The 21,456-nt window shown below is 46.7% G+C and overlaps 1 protein-coding gene across 1 annotated transcript; it reads right to left on the reverse strand.

The window, feature by feature from the left end:
• Positions 1 to 565: 565 nt before the first annotated feature.
• On the reverse strand, positions 566 to 15,296 carry Elp6 (elongator acetyltransferase complex subunit 6). Its single transcript, XM_048423711.3, has 7 exons — positions 15,124 to 15,296; positions 13,044 to 13,122; positions 9,907 to 9,977; positions 8,545 to 8,663; positions 6,582 to 6,783; positions 2,924 to 3,070; positions 566 to 1,056 (listed from the first exon to the last, which is right to left on the reverse strand). Exons 1-7 carry the CDS (start codon positions 15,175 to 15,177, stop codon positions 928 to 930), a joined length of 801 nt encoding a protein of 266 aa, XP_048279668.2. The 5' UTR covers positions 15,178 to 15,296; the 3' UTR covers positions 566 to 927.
• Positions 15,297 to 21,456: the final 6,160 nt, after the last annotated feature.

Genomic DNA, 21,456 nt, shown 5'->3' on the forward strand with positions numbered 1-21,456 from the left:
TTTGAAGTTTCAAAAACTCAATTTCTCTCTCTCTCCCTCCCCCTCCCTTTCTCTTTCTGCCTGTGCACTAGTATGTAGTTCTCAGTTCCTGAGCCATGCAAGCCACCATGCTTCCTGCATGATCATCATGAACTAAGCCTCTGAAACTGAAAGCAAGCCTCCAATTAAATATTATTTTTTTAATTTTTTTTTTTTTCGAGACAAGGTTTCTCAGTCCTGCGTTCAAGGCCAGCCAGAGAGTTCCAGGACATCCAGAGCTACACAGAGAGAGACCTTGTCTCAAACTGTCCCCCAAAACACACACACACACACACACACACACACACACACACACACACACACAACCACTGGTTCCAAGAACTGTCTGGTGGGTGGCTACATCTACCCCTGGTCTCCAGGAACACAAGTCAGCAAGTATGGCCTTGGAGTTTGGTTCAGTTATCCACAGCCTGCTCTAGGCCTCAAAAGTCCTTATCCCCTCTCCAAGCCCGTTTTCTCACTGGACTTCAAGGAAAAGTCCCTTTGCAAGATGGAAATGAAACATAAAAGAGACAACCCCAGGAAGCCTGGTGTGGGAACCATCTTTATTCTAGTCTCTGCCATTCAGGACAGCGCTCTAGCTGCAAGTGGCTCTTAAAGGCACAGCCACCAAAAATGGGCAGGTGAGGCTGAAGTTCCATCGGATGCTCCAAGGACCATTCTGCTGGTTCCACTTCAGTAGAAGCAGCGTGCTGATTCCTCGCTGTGTTCACTGAGCAGAGTCCTGGGGAACAAAGGCACCCACTCCCTCCCAGCACCATTCCATCCTCCCGGCCACAGTGGAGCTGCAGGCCAGCCTGAAGAGCGTCCGAATGTGCACTCCTGCCCAGCGGCTTTATCTTCCACATCAAAACCATCCAAAGTCACTTCAGTTGTCTCCCAACCAGGTCACAGAATAGCAGGAGACATTCCCTTAGCAAAAAAGGACACATTTTTATCCTGTATCTTGTACTGGTAAGTGAGGTTTCTATCCCGCGGGATTGTGGGCTGTGCCAGCCTCCTCCAGAGGATCCTCAGCTGCAGAGAGGAGAAGAATGAAGGAAAGGTGGGACCCGCTCCACCAGGAATCCCACTGGGCCTCCTGGTGACCTCCCATTGAGGTTGCAGTGATAGTTCAGGCAAATATGTCATATGGTAATAGGACCAATGTTTACAATAAACACTACCAGCCAACGGAAAAATCAAGGTCTGCCTCTCCATTATAGCAGCTGTGTTTGCTTCTCGCAGAAAAGGATGAAAAAGTCCTCCAAAGAAGAGCAGTAAAGTAGTTTTGTGTTTCCCTTCTGTAAGTTTTTCCCTCCCCTCCTCTGCCCTCCTTTCTACTGTCCTCGTTCAGTCCTGCTCCCCCAGACTGAGCTTCTCTGCGTAGCCCTGCTATCCTGAAACTCACACTGTAGACCAGGCTGGTCTTGAACTCTTAGAGATCCTCCTCCGTCTCCCAAGTGCTGGGTTTAAAGGCATGTGTGCGCCACCACCACCCTGCTCTGTAGATATTTTGAGACAATTTTGCTATGTAGACCGGGCTGGTCACAAATTCATGGGGAGTTTACTGCTTCTGCTTCCAGAGTGCCGGCATGTGTCACCATACCCCTTCCTCCTTCCTTTTTTATTTTATTTTATTTTGGCTTTTCAAGACAGGGGGTGATGGCACACATCTTTAATCCCAGCACTCAAGAGGCAGAGACAGGTGGAACTCTGTGAGTTCAAGGCCAGCCTGGTCTATAAGAGCTAGTTCCAGGACAATTAGGACTGTTACACAGAAAAACCTGTCTTGAAAAATTAAAAAAAAAAAAAAATTAAAAAAAAAAAAGGAATGCCACAAGAGGAGCAGAAACCAGCTTCCCGCTAAACATTCTAGCAGTGCCACTGTGGGGGCAGAAGATATCCGGCCCACAAGTATGGCCATTTTAAGATTTTGTTGTTGTTGCTGTTTAAAATTGTTTTTAAAGACAGACTTACCATGTAACTCTGGCTAACCCAGAGCTCAATATGTAGAAAAGGGTGGCCTCAAGCTCACAGAGATCTGCCTGCTTCTGCCTCCCAAGCGCTGAATTTATTTTTTTCTTTTTTTTTTTTTGTTATTGCTTTGTTTTTTGAGAAGGGATTTTTGTTTTTTGTTTTAATGTAGTTCTGGCTGTTCTGGGTCACACTATATAGACCAAATTGGCCTTGAACTCACAGAGATCTACCTGCCTCAGCCACGGGTGTGTGCCACCATACCCAGAAGTTTACTTTTGATTATGTATATGTGTGTGTGTGTCCTCACGTGGAAATGTGCATGCAAGTGCAGGTATCTGCAAAGGCCAGAAAAAGGCGTCAGGTTGTCTGGAGCTGGAGTTACAGGCGGCTGTGACTGCTGGCTGTGTGCGCTAGAACTGAACTCCAGTCAGTGCAGAACCTGCTCTTGGCTCTTAAGTCCTGAGTATTTCTCAAGTCCTATTTAAAGTTTTATACTTATTTATTTGTGGGGTGTGTGTGTGTGTGTGAGTTGTGTGTGTGGACACGTGTGTCTCCCTTCACCGTTTGGATTCCCAAATCCCACCCAGGTTGTCAGGCTCAGCAGCAAGCACCTTTACCGGCTCTGCCATCTTGCCAGCCCCCAGTCTCTATTTTTAAAGGAGCTGTGTCGAGTAGAAAATGCAAATCCTGCTACAGTATGGCAGCGGAATCCTGTTATTATTTGATAGTGCAGTTGAAGTCCCTAACAACTGTTTCCTTTTTAGAACACCACTTTGGCCGCAAATGTTTGACCGCCAGGAAAAGTGTTTCTTGCTCCAGGAGTCTCTATATCACCTGGTGCAGGGCACTGACTGGTGTTCACCAAAACTCGAGACTCCCAAGGTTTCCCTCCTACCCACGGCAGCCCACGGCTCAGCCTGTGTACCTGTCCATGCACGTCCTTGCAGAACCCAGTGGCCAGGCCCTCAGCCCGCAGGACCAGGTGGCTTTGATGACTGAGACCATTCAGCAGGATGTCGTTCTCCTCATCCTCAGCATCTGTGTCGTCGTGCACAAGGGCGACCACATTCCCCTGCATCAGACACAAGAAGGAAACCTGTTTCTTATCAGGGTACCAGGTGTTCGGTGTCTCTACCTGTAGTCTTTGTAGATCCTCTCAGATCACACACACAGCCCTGAGCTCTTGCCCCCTCCCCCCAGTACAACAGCTTCTTCATAAGAAAGACCCTCAAGGGGCTCCAGGACCCTCGTTCCAATCATCTACTGCACACTTTCACCAGCAAGGCCAACCTACACTTCCAACTCAAATCATCTAAAAGCAAGGCCATCCTAGGACCTCAGTCTCTTCCTGAATATCATGCCACCGGGGACTAGTAAGATGGCTCAGCACTTGCCATCAATCCTGATGATTTGAGTTCAATCCTAGACCCCAAATAGTGGGAAGTTGTCTGAGGCATGTTCATGCCCCCACTAACAAATTAAGTTGGTTTTGTTTTTTATTTTGTCTTGTTTTGCGGGGCAGAAGGGGTTTATATAGTGCTTCTCTGTGTGGGCCTGGTTGTCCTGGAACTAGTTCTATAGAGGATGCTGGCCTCGAACTCAGGGATCCACTTGCCTCTGCCTCTCAAGAACTTGGAGAAAGGCATGTACTACCACCACCAAGCCAAGTTAAGTTTTGGGGTTTTTTTGTTTTTCGAGACAGGGTTTCTCTGTATAACAGCCCTAGCTGTCCTAGAACTAGCTCTGTAGACCAGACTGGTCTCAAACTCAGAGATCTGCTTGCCTCTGCCTCCCGAGTGCTGGAATTAAAGGCGTGTGCCACCACTTAAGTATTTTTAAATTAAAAATGAAGTAGTTTTAAAAATTGTACTTGATTGCCACCATTCTGCCAAGCACCATTCATTCAGTCAATCCACAGTTCCCAAGAACTCACCATATACCAGATAATACAGATATACAGATAATACATGACCAAAAAGAGATCTGAGCCCTGGAGCTAGAAAGATGCTGATAATCTAGGGTGACAAGAACACAAGAAAGGGGCACTGGATAGGGAGAGCTCAATGGGCAGACAGGGAGGACATAGGTGACCTGAGTCCTGATGGCTAAGCAAAATTAGCCAAACAGAAATGGAGGGTCTACCCAAACAAAAAGAGAATTTTGAGTATATAGTTCAGTGGTAAAGTGCTTGCCTAGCATGCTTAAGGCCCTAGATTTGACCTTGACACTATACAGGAAAAAAAACAACAGGGTGGAATTGTGAGTGCAGCTTAATTTAGCACATGTTCAGCAAGTGCAAGGTTCTGAGTTCAATTTCCGGGTACTACTAAAAACTAAAACATGGGGGCTGGAGAAAGGTAAAGTGCTCGTTGTGAAAGAATGAGGACCTGAGCTGGACCTCTAAGAAACACACAGGATCAAGTGGGAGCTAGGTGCAGAGGCCCACACCTGTTAGTCTAGCACCCAAAAAGCAGAGGCAGCCTGGTCTACACAGTGAGTTCCCAAGACAGCCAGGGTTAAATAGTAAGACCTTATTTTTAAGAGGGATGGGGTGCGGTGGGGTGAGGTGGGGTTGGGTAGGGTGGGGTAGAGGGATGATTCAGTCGGTTAAGAGCACTAATTGCTCTTCCTGAGGATCCAGGTTCAGTTCCCAGCAACGACATGGTGGCCATAGCTGTCCATGGCTCAGGTCCCAAGGGATCCAGTGTTCTCTTCCAGCCTCCAGGGACGCCAGGCTATTCGTATACAAAAAGAACTTTAGAAAGTTAAGATATGAGGGCAAGGGATAGCTCAGCAGTTACGAGTATATAACTAGCTGGGCAGTGGTGGTATACAGCTTTAATCCCAGTACTCTGGAGGCAGAGGCAGAGGTAGAGGGATCTCTGTGAATTCAGGAACAGCCTGGTCTGCAGAGCTAGTTCCAGGGCAATCAATGCTACATAATGAAACAAACAAACAACAACAAAAAGTGTGTAACTACTTCTGCAGAAGACCCCAGTTCAGTTCCCAGCACCCACGCCAGGCAGCTCACAGCTGTCTGTAACTCCAGCTCCAGGGGATCCAGTGCCCTCTTCTGGCCTTTGAGGTCTTCTATACTCATATGCACACACACAAATAAAAAATAAAAGGATCTTTTAAAAATGCAGGTGTGAGGTCAGTGTGATGTATACATGTGTTTCCAGGACTTGAGAGGTGACGGGAAGAATATCAGAAGTCCAAGGTTACCCTTGGCTACATAGCAAGTTAGTCAGCCTGCCTGGACTATATGAGATCCTGCCTCAAAAAAAGCCAGGCATGGCAGCACACATGTAACCATGGTTCTACAGAGTATGAGGAATGTGGAAATTGGAATCCCTGTCTGGCCAAATAGATGATCTCCAAGTCCCTTGCCCTTTCTTCCTTCTATGATGACTCTCAACCCTTCCCCTCCACTTCTGTCTCTGCATTAACCTGGATCCTGGCCCTGTGACGGTAGCCAAGATAGTCTTAGCAGTTCCTAGAAAATAGCTTTCAGGCAGGACTGTGCACGCAGTCACATGACTGGCCACACCCCTGCTAGTTCACTTAACTTCTCTCTGTCACTGTTCTGCACTCTGAGTCTGGCCTTTCCACACTAGACACCAAGCCTCACTCCATTGAACGTCTGTTTTTTTTTTTTTTTTTTTTTGCTCCTGAGACATGGCCTTGCTACACAGTCCTGGCTGGCCTGGAGCTTCAAGACTGAGGATTATAGACATAAGCCATGTTCAGCTCTCACTCAACTGCCTGTCTTCCTACAGGTTTTTTATTAGCCTGTGGGGGTTGTATGAGAGGGTACGGCATATACACTGTGCACGTGTGGGGATCAGAGGACAGTTTTGTGAAGTGTGCTCTCTCCTTCCACCTTTATGTGGGTTCTGGGGCTCAAATTCAGGTCACTAGGCTTTTGCCTGGCCTCAAACTCACAATCCTTCTCCACAACCTCCCAAGTTCTGGGATCACAGATATGTGACACCATGTATATAAAAAGCTGCATTTTACCTTTCCAAATTTCACGTACCACAGGTTAGCTGGAACTTACTATGTAGCTGAGGGGAGTTTGAACTTCTGATCCTCCTGCCTCTGCCTCCCAAGTGCTGAGGTACAGTCAGAAATCACCACGCCCAGTTTAAACAGAGCTGGTGATCAAACCTAGGGCTTCCTATTACGCAAGCACAATACCGACTGAGCTATAGTTCCAGCCCACTTCACCACTGTTGAAGTGATTCAATGAAAGGTTCTAGATCCCCAGAACCCAGGAGGAAAGAAAACATAATGGAGTCTATAGTCATTACTTCAACTGATCTTCAAAAGTCTCTACTAAGGAAGTACACAGGGCACTCAGGTAAGGACTAAGCACTGCCCTACGGTACTGGGTCAGCCTTTAATTTTGACGAGTTTATTATTTAGCAGTGCCAAGTAGGGTAAAGCAGGATGGGTGGAACAAAGCATTTCTGGGTCTGCCAGAGGAAAGCTAATCTCAAAGCAAACAGCCAGAGAAAGCACAGCACACAAGTCTGGGTTCTCAGAGACCAAGCAGAATAGCAACGGCAGCCCCTCGATACCTTCCATTTGCAGCAAACCGTGGCTCTGCAGTACTGCATGAAGTCCAGCACAGCAACCGCCCCCAGGCCCAGGCTCAGCAGCACACTGAGGTTGTCCACCAACAGCACTGGGTACTTCCACGGAGTCTCCCCACTGTCCACGGGCTTCAGGGTGTCCTGTACAAACTCATACAGTGTCTGGAGGTTCCCTGCGCTGGCCTCCCTAGAGACACGGGAAAGTCACCAGAGCTCACTCTACAGATGTTTTACTTTATTTTGAGACTGTCTCATGAACCCCAGGCTGGCCGTGAACTCAGTATGTAGTGACCTTGATTTTCTCATCTTTCTCTTTCCACTCCTGAGTACTTCCTCACATACAGGACCCCTGGTTTATACAGAGCTGGGTCACACACAGGGCTCTATGCGCACTAAGGAAACACTGTCAACCTAACTAGAGCCCCAGTCCCTCTCTTCTTCTCACAGAGTGTCACTGCAGAATTGACCTGGAGTTCACTGTCCTACTGTCTACCTCCCAAGAGCTAGGATTATGGGCATGTGCCACCATGCCCGGCTCTACAGATGTTTATCTGGGACAAAGTGGCACCAAGGAAGGCTGAAGGAGGCAATGAACTGGAAAAGAACACACATACGCGCGCACACACACACACACACGAATTAATTTTACTTTACTCCAGTTCAAGTATTTTCTGAGGCCTATGGGGTACAAAGGTAAAATTTAGGAGCTACAAAAAATGAACAAACCTTGGGGCCCTGAAGAGATATCACAGAAACCTGGCATGGTGATCCATGCCTATCCCAACTACTATAGAAACAGGACAACAGCAAGCTGGAGGCCAGCCTGGGGAAGACCGTGAGACTGTCTCACAAGAGGAATGTAAAGTAAAAGAGAACCATAAAACAGCCTCTACCCCACCCCCCCACTCCCCCACCCCCGCAGAGCTACGGCACTTAGAAGAGTAAGTCAGATGGGGCAAGCCAAAGAGGTGTCCCAGGAGACCCTGAGGTGCTGGAGGAAGTGACACAGCACTTCAGGCGTCTTGGGGAGGGGTGGCAGTCTACGGGTTGCTGGTATACGTGTTTCTGACACAGGAACCAACCCACCTCCACCTTCCCCAGGGATGTTGCAAGCAGTCATTTCCTGGCAGTGGGAGGAGGAATGGAGCATAGTGCCCTGGGCAACCACTCTCTCTTTGCACTGGGCTAGCCTCACTCCTAAGAACACCTCCCTACACACTGGGATCAGGTATAATAACAAGTCCCTGCAGCCGGAGAATAAAACCAAGGTCAGGGTGCAAGGGAAGATGTCACACATGTGTGTGTGCACGTGTGCTCATGCGCGCACACGCATGCACACACAGAGGCATTCTAGCCACTGTGTAAGGGTCTATCTGAAAGAGCAGGGCAGTGGGGAGAGATCTTTCGTGGACTCCTTTGTGAAGGAGAAAGAACAGCAGCCGAATCAGGGCTGATGTTGAGAAGGGTTGAAAAGCACAGCACAGCCAGCTAGACCTGCGATGGTGAAAACCAAACGAGAAGGCAACGGTTTTCGGTTGTTAGAGTCACATCCTTCTGCCTCAGCTACCCACTCTGTTGCTATAAAACCAAACAGCCAGGGACAATAGGCTAACAACAAATATGTCTATATTCCAATAAAATTGTATTTATCAATACAGGTCACTAGCTCATAACCCTTAGTTTCTACATAAAGGCAGAAAAAGCAAAGGAGTCGCACTAGGGGCCCGAGTCACCACCAGAGAAACAGCAAAGCCTCTCACTGTGCCACACTCACTGCGAATGATGCCTGCTATAGCTCTGGGGACCACCGCCTACCATTGGCTTCATGACGGCCAAGGGCTATAGGACACCTAGCAACATAGAGGAAGGGGCTGGTCCTTGAAGTCACTTCTGCCTTCCCACACACAGCTGCCCCTTCTGGTCCCACCGACCAGCTGTGCGGTCTGACCTGAGAAACTGCAGGGGTTGAGGCTCCTCCGGAGTGTGGAAGAAGATGTTCACTGTGGACTTGAGGCCCTCCAGGAACACAAGCTGCCCGCATTCCCGTGCTGCTGTCAGGTTGACACCCTAAATGGGACGAGAAATGGAGTGAAGTGCTGTGCCCTGCGGGGACTTTAAGAGAAAGTACACACCGGCTAATAAGAGGGTATGAGACACCCCAAATCCGCTGAAGTGCTCCCGCCGTCCCTGTCTGCTCTCAGATGCGCACGACAAGGATTTGTGTATCCCAAGCAGACCCTGACTTACAATGTTGTACAGGATAACCTAGAATTTTTTTTTTTAAATTTATTTTGTTTTTTTCTGAAACAGGGTTTCTCTGTGTAACCCTGGCTGTCCTGGAACTCGCTCTGTGGACGTGGATGGCCTCAAACTCAGAGATTCATCTGCCTCTGCCTCCCGAGTGCTGGGATTAAAGACGTGCACCACCATGTCTGGCTTTCTTTCTCTCTTTCCTTTCAGGTTTATTTTCACGTTTTAACCATGTGTATGTGACTGGCATGCAAGTGCAGGGCCTCAGAGGTTATGAGCTGCCTGACAGGAGTGCTGGGAGCCGAACTCAGGTCCTCCACAACAGCACTAAGTGCTCTTAGCCACTATTCTATCTCTGCAGTCCCAGCCCTGAACTTTCGATCCCTTTGCCTCTACTTCCTGACTTCTGGGATAACAGGTGTATGATACCAGTTTACAAAGTGCTGAGGATTGAAACTCAGGCTTGGTGCATGCTAGATGAAACAACCTTGGTTTTCGAGACAAGATTTCTCTGTGGGACAGTCCTGACTGTCCTGGAAATCACTCTGTAGGTCAGGCTGACCTCAGACTCCCAGAGATCCACCTGCCTCTGCCTCCCAGGTGCTGGGATTCAGGGCGTGTGCTACCACTGCCAGGCTTTTTTTTTTTTTTTTTTTTTTTGAGACAGGGTCTTACAATGCAGTCCTGAGTGGAATGGAACTCACTATGTAGACTAGACTGGGCTTGAATTTACAGAGCTCCTTCTGCCTCTGATTCTCTAGTGCTGGGATTAGAGTCAGAGGCTACCACACTCCGCTAGGCAAAGAAAACCTTAACTGGCCACAACCAATGAAGGGTTTGATTGACTATCATCTACAACACTAGGTCTGATTCTATATGTTTCCTACCAAACATGCCCAGGTTTTGCTTTAATCCTTTAGCTATGGGGTTCAGCTCCCCAAGATTTCCTTAGTCCCTCTCCTGCTAGGTTCCCACGAGCGAAAGTGAGAAGCCCAGCCTCAGGTGTGTGTGACACACACTCTTACACAGGGATGTCACCAGGGCGGGCAGCAATACTTACCAGCTTCTGTCCCACAATATTATAGTGACTGAAGGACTGGACGAGAGCCACAAAGCACACTTTACAATTGGCTAGAAAACAAAATACAATGACTTCTTAAACAAATCCTCTGCTTGTGACCAGACAGGAAGAATTCCTTCTTCTGGAGACAGAAGCAGTGAGGGAGGACTGGGCAACACCCAGGGACCTTGTACCCTGATGAGATGGTGCTTGATTTCAGTCTACGATGCACCTCCCCACTTGTCTTAGTTAGGGTTTCTACGGCTGTGAAGAGACACCATGACCATGGCACTTTTTTTCCCCTCGAGACAGGGTTTCTCTGTAGCTTTAGAAATTGTTCAGGAACCAGGCTGGCCTCGAACTCACCACAGCACTCTTATAAAGGAAACTCTCATTGCGTCTGGCTAGCAGTTTCAGAGGTTTAGCCCACTATTGTGGCGGGAAGCAAGGCAGCATGTAAGCAGACACGGTGCTGAGAATTCTTGTGACTCTTGATTCACAAGCAACCGAAAGTAAACTGTGTCCCACACTGGATGTGGCTTGGGCATAAATGAGACCTCAAAGCCTGACCCTCAGGAAGTGACACACTCCCTCCAACAAGGCCACACCTCCTAATAGTGCCACTCCCGACAGATCAAGCTTTCAAATAGGGTCACACCTATTCAAACCACCATGCTCCTCCTCTTTATTTTGAGATAGAGTCTTATGTAACAAATGCTGGTCTTCAACTCTATATAACCCAGGATGACCTTGAACTCTATTTTTGCTTTGTTTTGGTTTTTAAAGACAGGGTCTCACTATGTAGCTCTAGTTGTCCTGGAACTATCTACGTAGACCAGGCTGGCCCCAAACTCACAGAGATTCACGGGCCTCTGCCTCCCCAAGGGAAAGGTATGCGCCACTACCACCCAGTTCTATTTATTTTTTAATATTATGTATATGATGTTTGACCTGAATGCATGTTTGTATGCACTAAGTATGTCTGGTGTCCTTATTGACCAGAAGAGGGCATCAGATGCCCTGGAACTGAAGTTACACACTTGCCAGTCATTATGTGGGCGCTGGGAAAAAAACCTGGATCCTCCAGAAAACCAGCCAGTACTTTTAATTACTAAGTCATTTCCCCAACCTCTGACCTTGAACTCTTAATTCTCTGGCCTCTAACTCCTGAATGCTTGGATTAGTAGCTTGAGCTACCACACTTGGTTTATATGATGCTGGGAATTCAACCCCAGGCTTCACATATATTAAGCAAACGATCTATAAACTGAGCTACAACCCCAAGTCCCTAAGATGCATAAAAAATTACTGTTGTATGTATGCATGACGTGCATATATGTATAGAAGTCAGAGACAGCTTTGTGGAGTTAGTTCTCTCCTTCCAAATCTTCACACAGGGTGCAAACTTGTGTAACAAGTACTTTTACCTGCGGAACCATCTTACCAAGCCAAAATGTACTTTATCCCTTTTGTTTTCTAGTTCTGGGGATTAAGCCCAGTGCTACCACTAAATTACATCTCTATACTTTGCTTGGCTATTTATTTATTTATCTATCTGGGGGCTGCATACATGTACCAGGGTGAAAATAGAAGACAGAGGACAGCGTGTGGGAATTATTCTTCCCTCCCACCACGTGGGCCCTAGGGATTGAGCTCAGGAGGTCATCAGGCCATGCTGAGTTATTGCCCTGGCTGCTAAGCACTCTGTGTGTGCGTGTGTGTGCGCGCGCTCCATAGCGCCTAGGTACTTAACCTTATTCTGTTGTAAATTGTGTCTCTTCTTCAATTTTGTTGTGTACACAGGAATACAATGGATAAACAGTGTCATATGACCACGAATTAAACTCTAAGAATCTCCAGTTACTTAACTGAGCTGCATTCATTCTAATAATTTATCCATAAGCTATTTTGCTTTCTATGATATAGAATAGAAAAATCACATCACCTAAAAAAAAAAAATTACTTCAAAGCTGTGAATGAGTACAGCAAGGCATAGCATAGGTCTACCCCAGTATCACAGTGGCAAGTACATTCTCGGGGAGCAGCCAACAGTGAACGGGTGTTGTGCTGGGGACGTAGCTAAGCTGATACGCACTTACCTAGCATCCATGAAGCACTGAGTGGACCGTCCAGCACTGAATAAAACCAGGCATGGGGGACACATCTGTAATTCTGGGACTTTCAAGGTGGAGAAAGGAAGACCTGAAATTCTGGGTCATCCACCACGATATCACAAATCAAAGACTAGCTTGGGCTGCAGGATACTCAGTTTCACAATAATACCTCCATAAGGCAGGGCAGTGGTGGTACATGCCTTTAATCCCAGCACTCGGGAGGCAGAGGCAGGCGAATCTCTGTGAGTTCGAGGCCAGCCTGGTCTACAAGAGCTAGTTCCAGGACAGGCTCCAAAGCTACAGAGAAACCCTGTGTCGAAAAACCCAAATAATAATAATAATAATAATAATAGTAATAATAATAATAATAATACCTCCACAAAAAAAAGGAGAGACTTTTCTAATCTATTTCCCAATGTAACTGTAGCGGTCTGCTCTTCAGGAAGCAGCTATTGCAACGACAAAATGCTAACAGTTAGGAGGTCTGAGACACACAACAACTAAGAAACAACCAGGTCTGGAGGCTACACGAGGACTTCAGTAAGGTGGCGGCTGCCCCCAGTAGACAGAAGGGTAGGTGGTAAGAAGGGGAGAACGGACGGACACATAACGTTCTTTAGCAGGATCTAAAGATGCTCCAACAACCTGCTACCTAATAGAATAGCTTACTGATTACCCAGACACCAGAGCCAAGGCCAGCCAATGTTCTTCCCATTACTCCCTTAGGGTTTTCTGCTTGATTTTCTTAGCTGTTCTGGGTGTCCTTTTCTTGTGTTTGTTTGTTTGCTTGTTTGAGACAGGATTTCTCTATAGAGCCCTGGCTGCCCTGTCTCCTAAGAACTAGTTCTAAAAGCATGTGCCATCAGCTGAACAATTACTGATTTTTGTTTTAAATTTGAAGTCACGATGGTTATGAGCCATTATTGGGTTCTAGGAATTGAACCTGGGTCCTCTGAGAGAGTAGCCAGTGATCTTAACCTCTGAGCCATCTCTCCAGACCTGAGAGTTCAGGGAGTTGCATACCTTTGAGGTAGAAGGAAAGGAAATGATGCACAAGGAAGCTGCCATCCGTCTTGGCATCACAGAGCAGAGTCAATTTCCCCTGAAAGTTAAGAAGAACGTATGGTAAATCAGACCCACTATGAAGAGGTATGTCCCTGCAGAAAATCAAGCCATTTCTATTTGTTAATTCTGTATATAAATTAACCCAAAAATAAATAAACATAAGAGTCGAGGAGATGGCTCAGCGGGTAAATCACTCACTATGAGATAATGAGGACCTCAGTTCGAATCCCTAGAACTCAAGTAAAAGTCACAATCAGGAGTGAGCATCTGTAAGTTCAGTGCTTCTTTCTACAGAAAGACAGAAGGCAAAGACAAAAGCCTCCTAGAAGCCCTTGATTCAGTTAGTGTATGCAGTGAACAATCGTCTCAAAACAAAGTAAGAGGACTGACCGCCACGCCAATGCCAGACATGTGTGCAATCTTATTCACATACACAAAAGTGGGAACACACATATGCACACAAAGATCAAAAACTGAAAAAAAAAAAACTTTAGGGCTGGAGAGATGACTTACAAAGGAATACACTGCTCTGCAGGGACCAGGTTTGCTTCTTCATACCAGCATCAGGCAACTCACAACTGCCTGTAACTCCAGCTCCAGGAGGGTCTAACAATCTTCTAGTTTCTACAGACCGCACTCATACACAGACGTGCGTGAGTATACATAATTAAAAATAACCTCTGAGTTCAAGGCCAGTCTAGATTACAGAGTGAGTTCCAGGACATTCGAAGGCTACACAGAGAAACCCAGTCCCAAAAAACCAAAACAAAAACAAGCAAAAAAAAAAAAAAATCTCAGCAGTGTCTAGCTATCTGCTGGAGCCTTTTCTACTTCTGTGAGTAGCAACACCAGGATCAAAGGGTGTCTGTCACACATCACCTCAATGCTTTGTCAACTTTAGGCAAATGTGTCTAATGTCTCTGGGTTTCAGTTGCCTCCCCCCCATATAAAATGCCAAATCATACTACCGGGCCTTAAGTACCTGACCCACGCATTTCCTGTTGTCACTGTGGACCTGGAAAATGCCCTAGCAAAGTAGCCAGAGCTAACCTGAGGCTTGGACAGACAAGAACTGTTGGGCAAATAAAGTCAACAAGGTTTCCACACGCGGTATATTCACTGCCAATTACAGAATAAGACAGATATACCCCTGGCAGAGGTAACCTCTACGTGAAAATGTGAACGATATCGAGGTTCCATGGAGAGTGAGCAGCCTGAGGAAAACAGTGGAAGAACTTTGCTGAATGCTTTGTGCAACCAGATGTTGAACTGTTGTTGACAGTTCTTAGACACCATCAGGAGGGCTGGAGAGATGGCTCAGCGATTAAGAGCACTGACTGCTTTTCCAGAGGTCCTAGTTCAATTCCCAGCAATCACATGGGGGCTTACAACCATCCAAAATGAAAGTTGGTGCCTTCTTCTGGCCTTCAGGCACACAAGCAGAATATTGTATACATAATAAATAAATCTTTAGCTGGGCGGTGGTGGCGCACGCTTTTAATCCCTGCACTCGGGAGGCAGAGGAAGGCGAATCTCCGTGAGTTTGAGGTCAGCCTGGTTTACAAGAGCTAGCTCCAGGACAGGCTCCAAAGCTACAGAGAAACCCTGTCTCGAAAAACCAATAAATAAATAAATCTTAAAAAAAACAAAAAAACAAGACACCATCAGAACCGGGAAGAATGGAAGCAATGTTCCATGCAACTTGAATGTTCCAGGGTGGAGGGAGACTCAGGGCAGGTAAGAGGCTCCTCTCGAACCTGCTCTGCAACCACCTCTGGGCGCCAGAGTGGCACGGAGGACACAGTTCCAGGTGCTGGGAACGGCGTACAAGGACGCTAAGAACACGCAAGATGACTCAGTAGCCAATCTTACAGAGGCCCAAGCAGTCAACCTCGCCCCGGCGAGTCCTCTCCAGACTACAATTCCCAGATGCCCTGGGTTTACGGCAGCCGCGGCAGCCCCACCGCGCGGCTTTCCGGATGCAATCTTTCCGCACGCTCCCGGGACACGCCCCCTTCCGGGCCGCCCGACACCTTACCTGCTCCGTCTTGTCTGGGGTGGTGCTGAGAAGGTTATTGAGTTCCGGGAACATTGTGAACTGGGGTGAGGAATTAGGGCTCTACAGAGAGCATGAAGACCGAAAAACAACACCCGCCGAGGCCTTGCTCGCGCGTGACAAAGTGCGCACGCGTGATCCCGCTCCCCGCGTCAGCCAATCAGGCTTGGGCTTGCGATGCTGCTGCGCAAGCGCGTGATCACGTGTCCCGGTGATGCCGAGCCGTAGAGTAATCCCTGTTCTAGCTATGGGCTGTGCTGTGGCTTTGATAGTGGCCTTCTCCCTCACGGCTTAGCGGAAGCAGGCAAGCTTCCTCCTTTCATTGGGCAGGCTCCCCTGCAGCTCCGGATCTTGGTCTCTCCACATGGTTTCCTCGTGTGTTGCACACAAGCTTGGGCTAGATCCAAATAGGGAAGATGCTGGCAGGATCTTCGCAGAAAGCGGGAAACAAAACTTACTAGCACAAAATTATATCCTGAAAGTTCTCTGTATAAAAGCAAAAGACAAGGGATTAAAGAGATGGCTTAGGTATTAAAAATCCTTGTTGCTCTTCCGGAGGGCCAGGCTTTGGTTCTCATTGTATTACTCAGCCTTTAACTCCCACTCCAGGGGATCCGATGCAATCTTCTGGTCTCTGCAGCACCACCCCCCCCCACACACACAGCATACAAAAATTTTAAGAGAGCCCCACAGATTTCAGAGAACCCTGATTCGATTCCCACTGTCCACATGGTAACTCATAACTTCTGTAACTCCAGTCCCATGGAATCAGATACCTCTTCTGGTCTTCAAGAGCATCAGACATAAAAAAGGTGCAAGCGGTCAAAACATTTATATGCATAATTTTGTTTTGTTTTGCTTTTTTTTTTTAAAATATGAGGCCCTCTGTTTAAAAAAAAAAAAAGTCAGGGAATGAGAGATGTAGGTCAGAGGACAAGCGCTTGCCTAACGTGGAAAACCCTGCATTTCAGCCCCATCACAGCAAAAACAACATAGAAAACTTGCTGACACCTGTGACCAGCACTCTTGAGGCAGCGGCTGGTGGATCTCTGGGTTCCAGCCCGGTCTACAAAGCAAGTTCCAGGACAGCCAGGGCTGCACAGTGAAACGCTGTCTCAAGAAAATCCAAAACCCAACCAACCAAAAAGAATAAAAATAATGCAATATATACACAAACATATATTCATGTGACAACACTGAGAAAAGAGGTCGTCAATGTGAAAGAGCAAGGGGAGGTATAGGGAAGGTTTGGAGAGAGGAAAGGGAAATGATGTAATTATATTACAATCTCAAAAGAAATAACTAGGAATAAAAAATAAATATAAAAACGCCCTTTCTCATTAGGTGGTGGTGCATGCCTTTAATCCCAGCACTCAAGAGGCAGAAGCAGGCAGATCTCTGAGTTCAAGACCAGCATTTGTCTACAAATCAGGTACCAGGACAGCCAGAACTGTTACACTGAGACACTGTAATGGTCTGCTCTGTTCCTTTAAGAGACAAGTCACGCCCATTCTCTCCCAGTCCTCCAAGGCAAGCTGATCTTCAGCTTTCAGCCTGAGTCCCTTTATTTTCCATCTCTCCCCCTGAAGAGGCAGCTTCTGCCTTGCTCCATTCTCCCCACTCCTCCCCTTCTATTTCTGTCTCTGTTTCTCTCTGCTCTTTTCCCTTCTTCCCTTACCCCCTCTCCCCTTCCCTTTCATGACCCACTAAATAAATATCCAGCCTCACTCTGCATGGCGTGCCTATCCATCTGTCTCTCCTCCACCATGTGGCTCCCTGCCTGGGACCAGCCGCCTTCAGAGACCTGTGGCTGGTCTCATGATGTGCACTTCTGTCTGGCTGTCCTCATGGGACTCGCTGCCCTTCATGGCCCACTGCAGGCACACGGGAACTGCACTGTCCCTCCCTGGGATTAGCTGCTTTCGGGACCCGCCGCCCACTGCTGCGGCTTGGAGACCTGCAGCTTTTCTGCTGCTGCAGCCACTCAAAGATCCACAGCATTTTACTTAATCCATTACAGACACCCTACCTCGAAAAACAAGAAACAAACAAAACAAAAAAAAAAAAAAGAAAAAATAAGAAAAGAAAAAAATGCCCATTCTCTGTAGGTACTATAGAGGAAACCAAAAGATGAATACAGGGTTTTAAAGTAGTTGTCAGAGTTGGCATCACTAAGAAATTGTGGTTGGGGCTGGAGAGATGCCTCAGCAGTTAAGAGCACTGGTTACTCTTCCAAAGGACCCAGGTTCAATTCCCACCACCTACATGGCAGCTCCCAACTGTGTAATTCCAGTTCCAGGTGACTGGATGTCCTCTCCTAGCCTTTTTAGGCATTAGGCATGTACATGGTGAAAAGATGTATATGTAAGCAAAACACCCATACATATTGTTAGGAATATTCCTAAAACAAGCCTCTCCGCCAACACAAATAATTCAAATCAGATCAAATCAGACCAAATTAAAAGCTATTCAGGTTTAAATGGATGTCTGCGCTCTTGGGTGGCCCCAAGGGGGAAACAGAAAGCCGACAGGATCCCCAAGAGGAAGAAGAAAGACCACGTGCTTATTTTCTGGGGAGCAGTTTAAATAGCCTGTGGGAGTGGTCTTGACCTTTCCTGGGGAGGAGGTCAAGGTTTAGCGGGCTTCCTTGAACTTCCTTGGGGAGGTGGGCTTCCAAAGGGAGCTTTAATTACACATATTTTTTTTTCCCTTGAAACAAAGTCTATGTAGCACTGGATATCCTGAAACTTGCTAGGTAAACCAGGCTGGCCTTCAACTCAGATATCTGCCTGCCTCTGCCTCCTTGGTACAGGAATGAAAGGTGTGCACCACTATGCCTGGAATACACATTTTAACAAAGAAAGTGTGGTTGGAATACACCCTGCATACCCATCCTTGAGGTCTTTGCAATGAAGTTCCTCTTTCTAGGTTGATTCTTTTGCCAAATACTCTGGCGATTTTGTCTCCTTCAGGTCTCCAGCTCAGATGTCACTGTATCTTAGAAGGCTTCCCTAAGGGTCCTGCTTCATATCATGCAGTTTTGTTCTAACCTTCTGAGCCCCTCAGATCATGAGAGAAAGATAGATTCACCAAAGTCAAACTTACCTATATTGCAGTGTGGAAATAGCATGCCTAGGGCCTGGTACCAAGGGGAAAGAGAGTTAATAGGATTCAGAAAAGGGTGCGAGGAGTTTAAGTGAATTTTTGCATTTTGTTTATTTTTGTTTCTTTTTCGTTCTATTTAATTCAGGTGAAATGTAAATGAAGCAATGTTTTTATAAACACAAGCTAAACACAGCTGTTTGTAAAAAGGCCAACAATTGGCCTGGGCATTTTTGCAAAAGCTACAAGATTAAGGAACAACATGTCTGATCTGAAGAAGCTCTGCTCTTGGGATGGAAATCAAAGCCTGCTTCTCTGAGTCAAAATCACTTAGAATTACAGCCAAAACTGGGCTCTTTGAGCAGGGCATGATGGTACATATTTTAATCTCTGCACTCAGGAGGCATAGGTAGGCAAATCTCTGTGAGTTCGAGGCTAACCTGATCTTCCCAGGACAGCCAGGGCTTTTACACACAAAAGTCGTGTGTCAAACCAAAAAAAAAAGAAAGAAAAAAGGAAAAAAGAACAAATGAGAGATGGCTCAGAGGTTAAGAACACTGGCTATTCTTCAAGAGGTTCTGAGTTCAATTCCCAGCAACCACATGACCGCTCACAACCATCTGTAATGAGGTCTGGTGCCCTCTTCTGGTGGGCAGGGATACACACAGGCAGAACACTATATACATAATTAACAAATAAATCTTTTTTAAAAAATAAAATAAAAAAGAAAGAACAAAAGAAAGAAAATTACTTATGTGTGTGGATATTTTGTCCATATGTATGCCTAGTGCATGTGGAGTCCAGAAAAGGGCACTGGATTCCCTGGGACAGGGGTTAGACAGTTGTGAACCATCCATGGATGCTAGGAATTGAAACCTGGCCTGGAACAGTAACCAGGGCTTTTAACTGCTGAGACCCTAAGATTTTTAAAAAGAAAAAGAGAGAAAAAAATTTAAAAAAAAAGAAAAAGAGAGTAACCACTGACTGTAGGTAGACTTTTCTGTCCCACCATCTATAATGGTCTGCTCTGTGCCTTTAAGAGACAAATCACACCCACTCCCTCCCTCTAGCTGATCTTCAGCTTCCAGCCTGAGTCCTTACCTCCTTCTCTCTCTCTCTCCCTTTCCCTCTCCCTTTCCCTCTTCTCCTCCCCCTTCTCCCTTTCCCTTCCATAACCCACTAAATAAATACTCAACCTCACTCTGCATGGCATGCCTATCCACGTGGCTGCCTGCCCAGGACCAGCTGCCTTCAGAGACCTGTGGTGTGGTCATGTGGTGTGCCCATCTGTCTCCACTTGTGGGATTTGCTGCCCTGTCGAAGTCTCTCACTCGCTGGGGCTGTGGCTCCTCTGCCTGGGACTTGCTGCCCCTTGTGGCCCACTGCAGCCACGTGGGGAACTGCACTATCCCCACCTGGGACTAGCTGCTGTCCGGACCTGCTGCCCACTGCCTGCCATCACTTTGGGGAACCTGTGGAGTGTTCTCATGGCCCGCTGCCCACAGCAGCCACTCAGGAATCTGCATTTTACTTAAACCATAACAACATCCAGCTCACTAAATAGCTCTTTTTTTTGTTTTTGTTTTTTGAGACAAGGTTTTGCTGTAGTTTTAGAGTCTGTCCTGGAACTAGCTCTTATAGACCAGGCTGGCCTCGAACTCACAGAGATTTACCTGCCTCTGCCTCTCAAGTGCTGGGATTAAAGGCACATGCCACCACTGCCCAGCTGACTAACTAGGCCTTTTTAAAAAAAAAGATTTATTTATTTATTATGTATACAACATTCTGCCTCCTTGTATGCCCACATGCCAGAGGAGAGCGCCAGATCTCTTTACAGATGGTTGTGAGCCACCATGTGGTTGCTGGGAATTGAACTCAGGACCTCTGGAAGAGCAGCCAGTGCTCTTAACCACTGAGCCATCTCTCCAGCTCCCTAACTAGGTCTTACAACTTAAAGTAATCCATATTTTTTTAAATCTGTATACTACCATGTAACTCAGCACCTTTTTCAGGATAGCAAGTTTGTCTTGCTTCTCTCCTCGTCTCCTGGTGACCCCCTCCACCTTCTCCCCAGCATTCTATCTGACTCTCCTACCTCTTCCTGCCTAGCTATTGGTCAATTAGCTCTTTATTAAACCAATGAGCACAGCAGATCTTCACAGTGTACAAAAAGATTTTTCCACAACAACTGACCCAGGAGTTGGCCTGGCACTCACAGCTAACACAAACAATGTCACAAACTACCAAACTAATCTTCCAGGGTTTTGTTTGTTTGTTTGGTTTTGGTTTTTTGAGACAGGGTTTCTCAGTAGCTATGGAGCTACTCCTGGAAGTCACTCTATAGACCAGGCTGGCCTCTGACTCACAGGGATTCACCTGCCTCTGCCTCCTGAGTGCTGGGATTAAAGGTGTGTGCCCCCCCTGCCTGGTTGTTTTGTTCTTTTTCTATTATTTTAAAAGATTTTATTTTTATGTTCTTTGTTTTCTTTTTTTGAGACAGGGTTTATCTGTAGCTTTGGAGCCTGTCCTGGAGCTCACTCTGTAGACCAGGCTGATCTCAAACTCACAGAGATTCACTTACCTCTGCCTCCTGAGTGCTGGGATTATCATACCCTATTATAAAAAGTATTCATAAATTTTCAGTTTTTTTTACATTGTCAAGAATATACAGAAATGCAATTGCTTTCATTTTTGTTTTTGAGACAGAGTTTCACCTGTAGCCCTGGCTAGCCAGGAACTCTTTATGTAAGCCAAGCTAGCTTTGGACTTAGAGATTTGTCTGCCTCTTCCTCACTAGCGCTGAGATGAAATGAATTTGATTCTAGGCCCTGGCACAATTTTCATTATTGTCATTAAGGGGATGAATGTACCCCGTGAGTATATGGAAGTCAAGGACAACTTGGTGGAGTCTGTTCTATCCTGCCTCTCTGTGGGTTTCGGAAATTAAAATCAGGTCACCAGGTTTTGGTAGTAAATGTCTCTATCCCCTGAGCCATCTGTCCAGCTCTGCTTTGCTTTTTGTGTGTGTGCTGTTAGGGAGTATTTCACATGTGCTAGGCAAGTGTGTTATTCTTTGCTATCACTTTAAGAGCTAACCATGCCCACCTCAGCTACTTTGGCCTGCCCCCGCCGCCATCTTCCTCTTCCCCTCTCTCTCTCTGGGGTGTGTGTGTATGTATGTGTATTTGTCTCGTCTTGTGTGTACGTGTGTCT

Source organism: Myodes glareolus, chromosome 4, assembly GCF_982192425.1.
Source record: "Myodes glareolus chromosome 4, mMyoGla1.1, whole genome shotgun sequence".
In the NCBI taxonomy this organism is placed as follows: Eukaryota; Metazoa; Chordata; class Mammalia; order Rodentia; family Cricetidae; genus Myodes; species Myodes glareolus.

Bases quoted from the DNA above. Each gene is read 5' to 3' on its own strand.
- Elp6 (XM_048423711.3), bottom strand. From the start codon at position 15,177: ATGTTCCCGGAACTCAATAACCTTCTCAGCACCACCCCAGACAAGACG. The intron at 8,664-9,906 runs GTAAGTATTGCT...CGTCCCATTTAG, and splicing joins ATATTGTGGGACAGAAGCTG to GGTGTCAACCTGACAGCAGC. The intron at 3,071-6,581 runs GTATCGAGGGGC...TGTCTGATGCAG, and splicing joins CGGTTTGCTGCAAATGGAAG to GGGAATGTGGTCGCCCTTGT.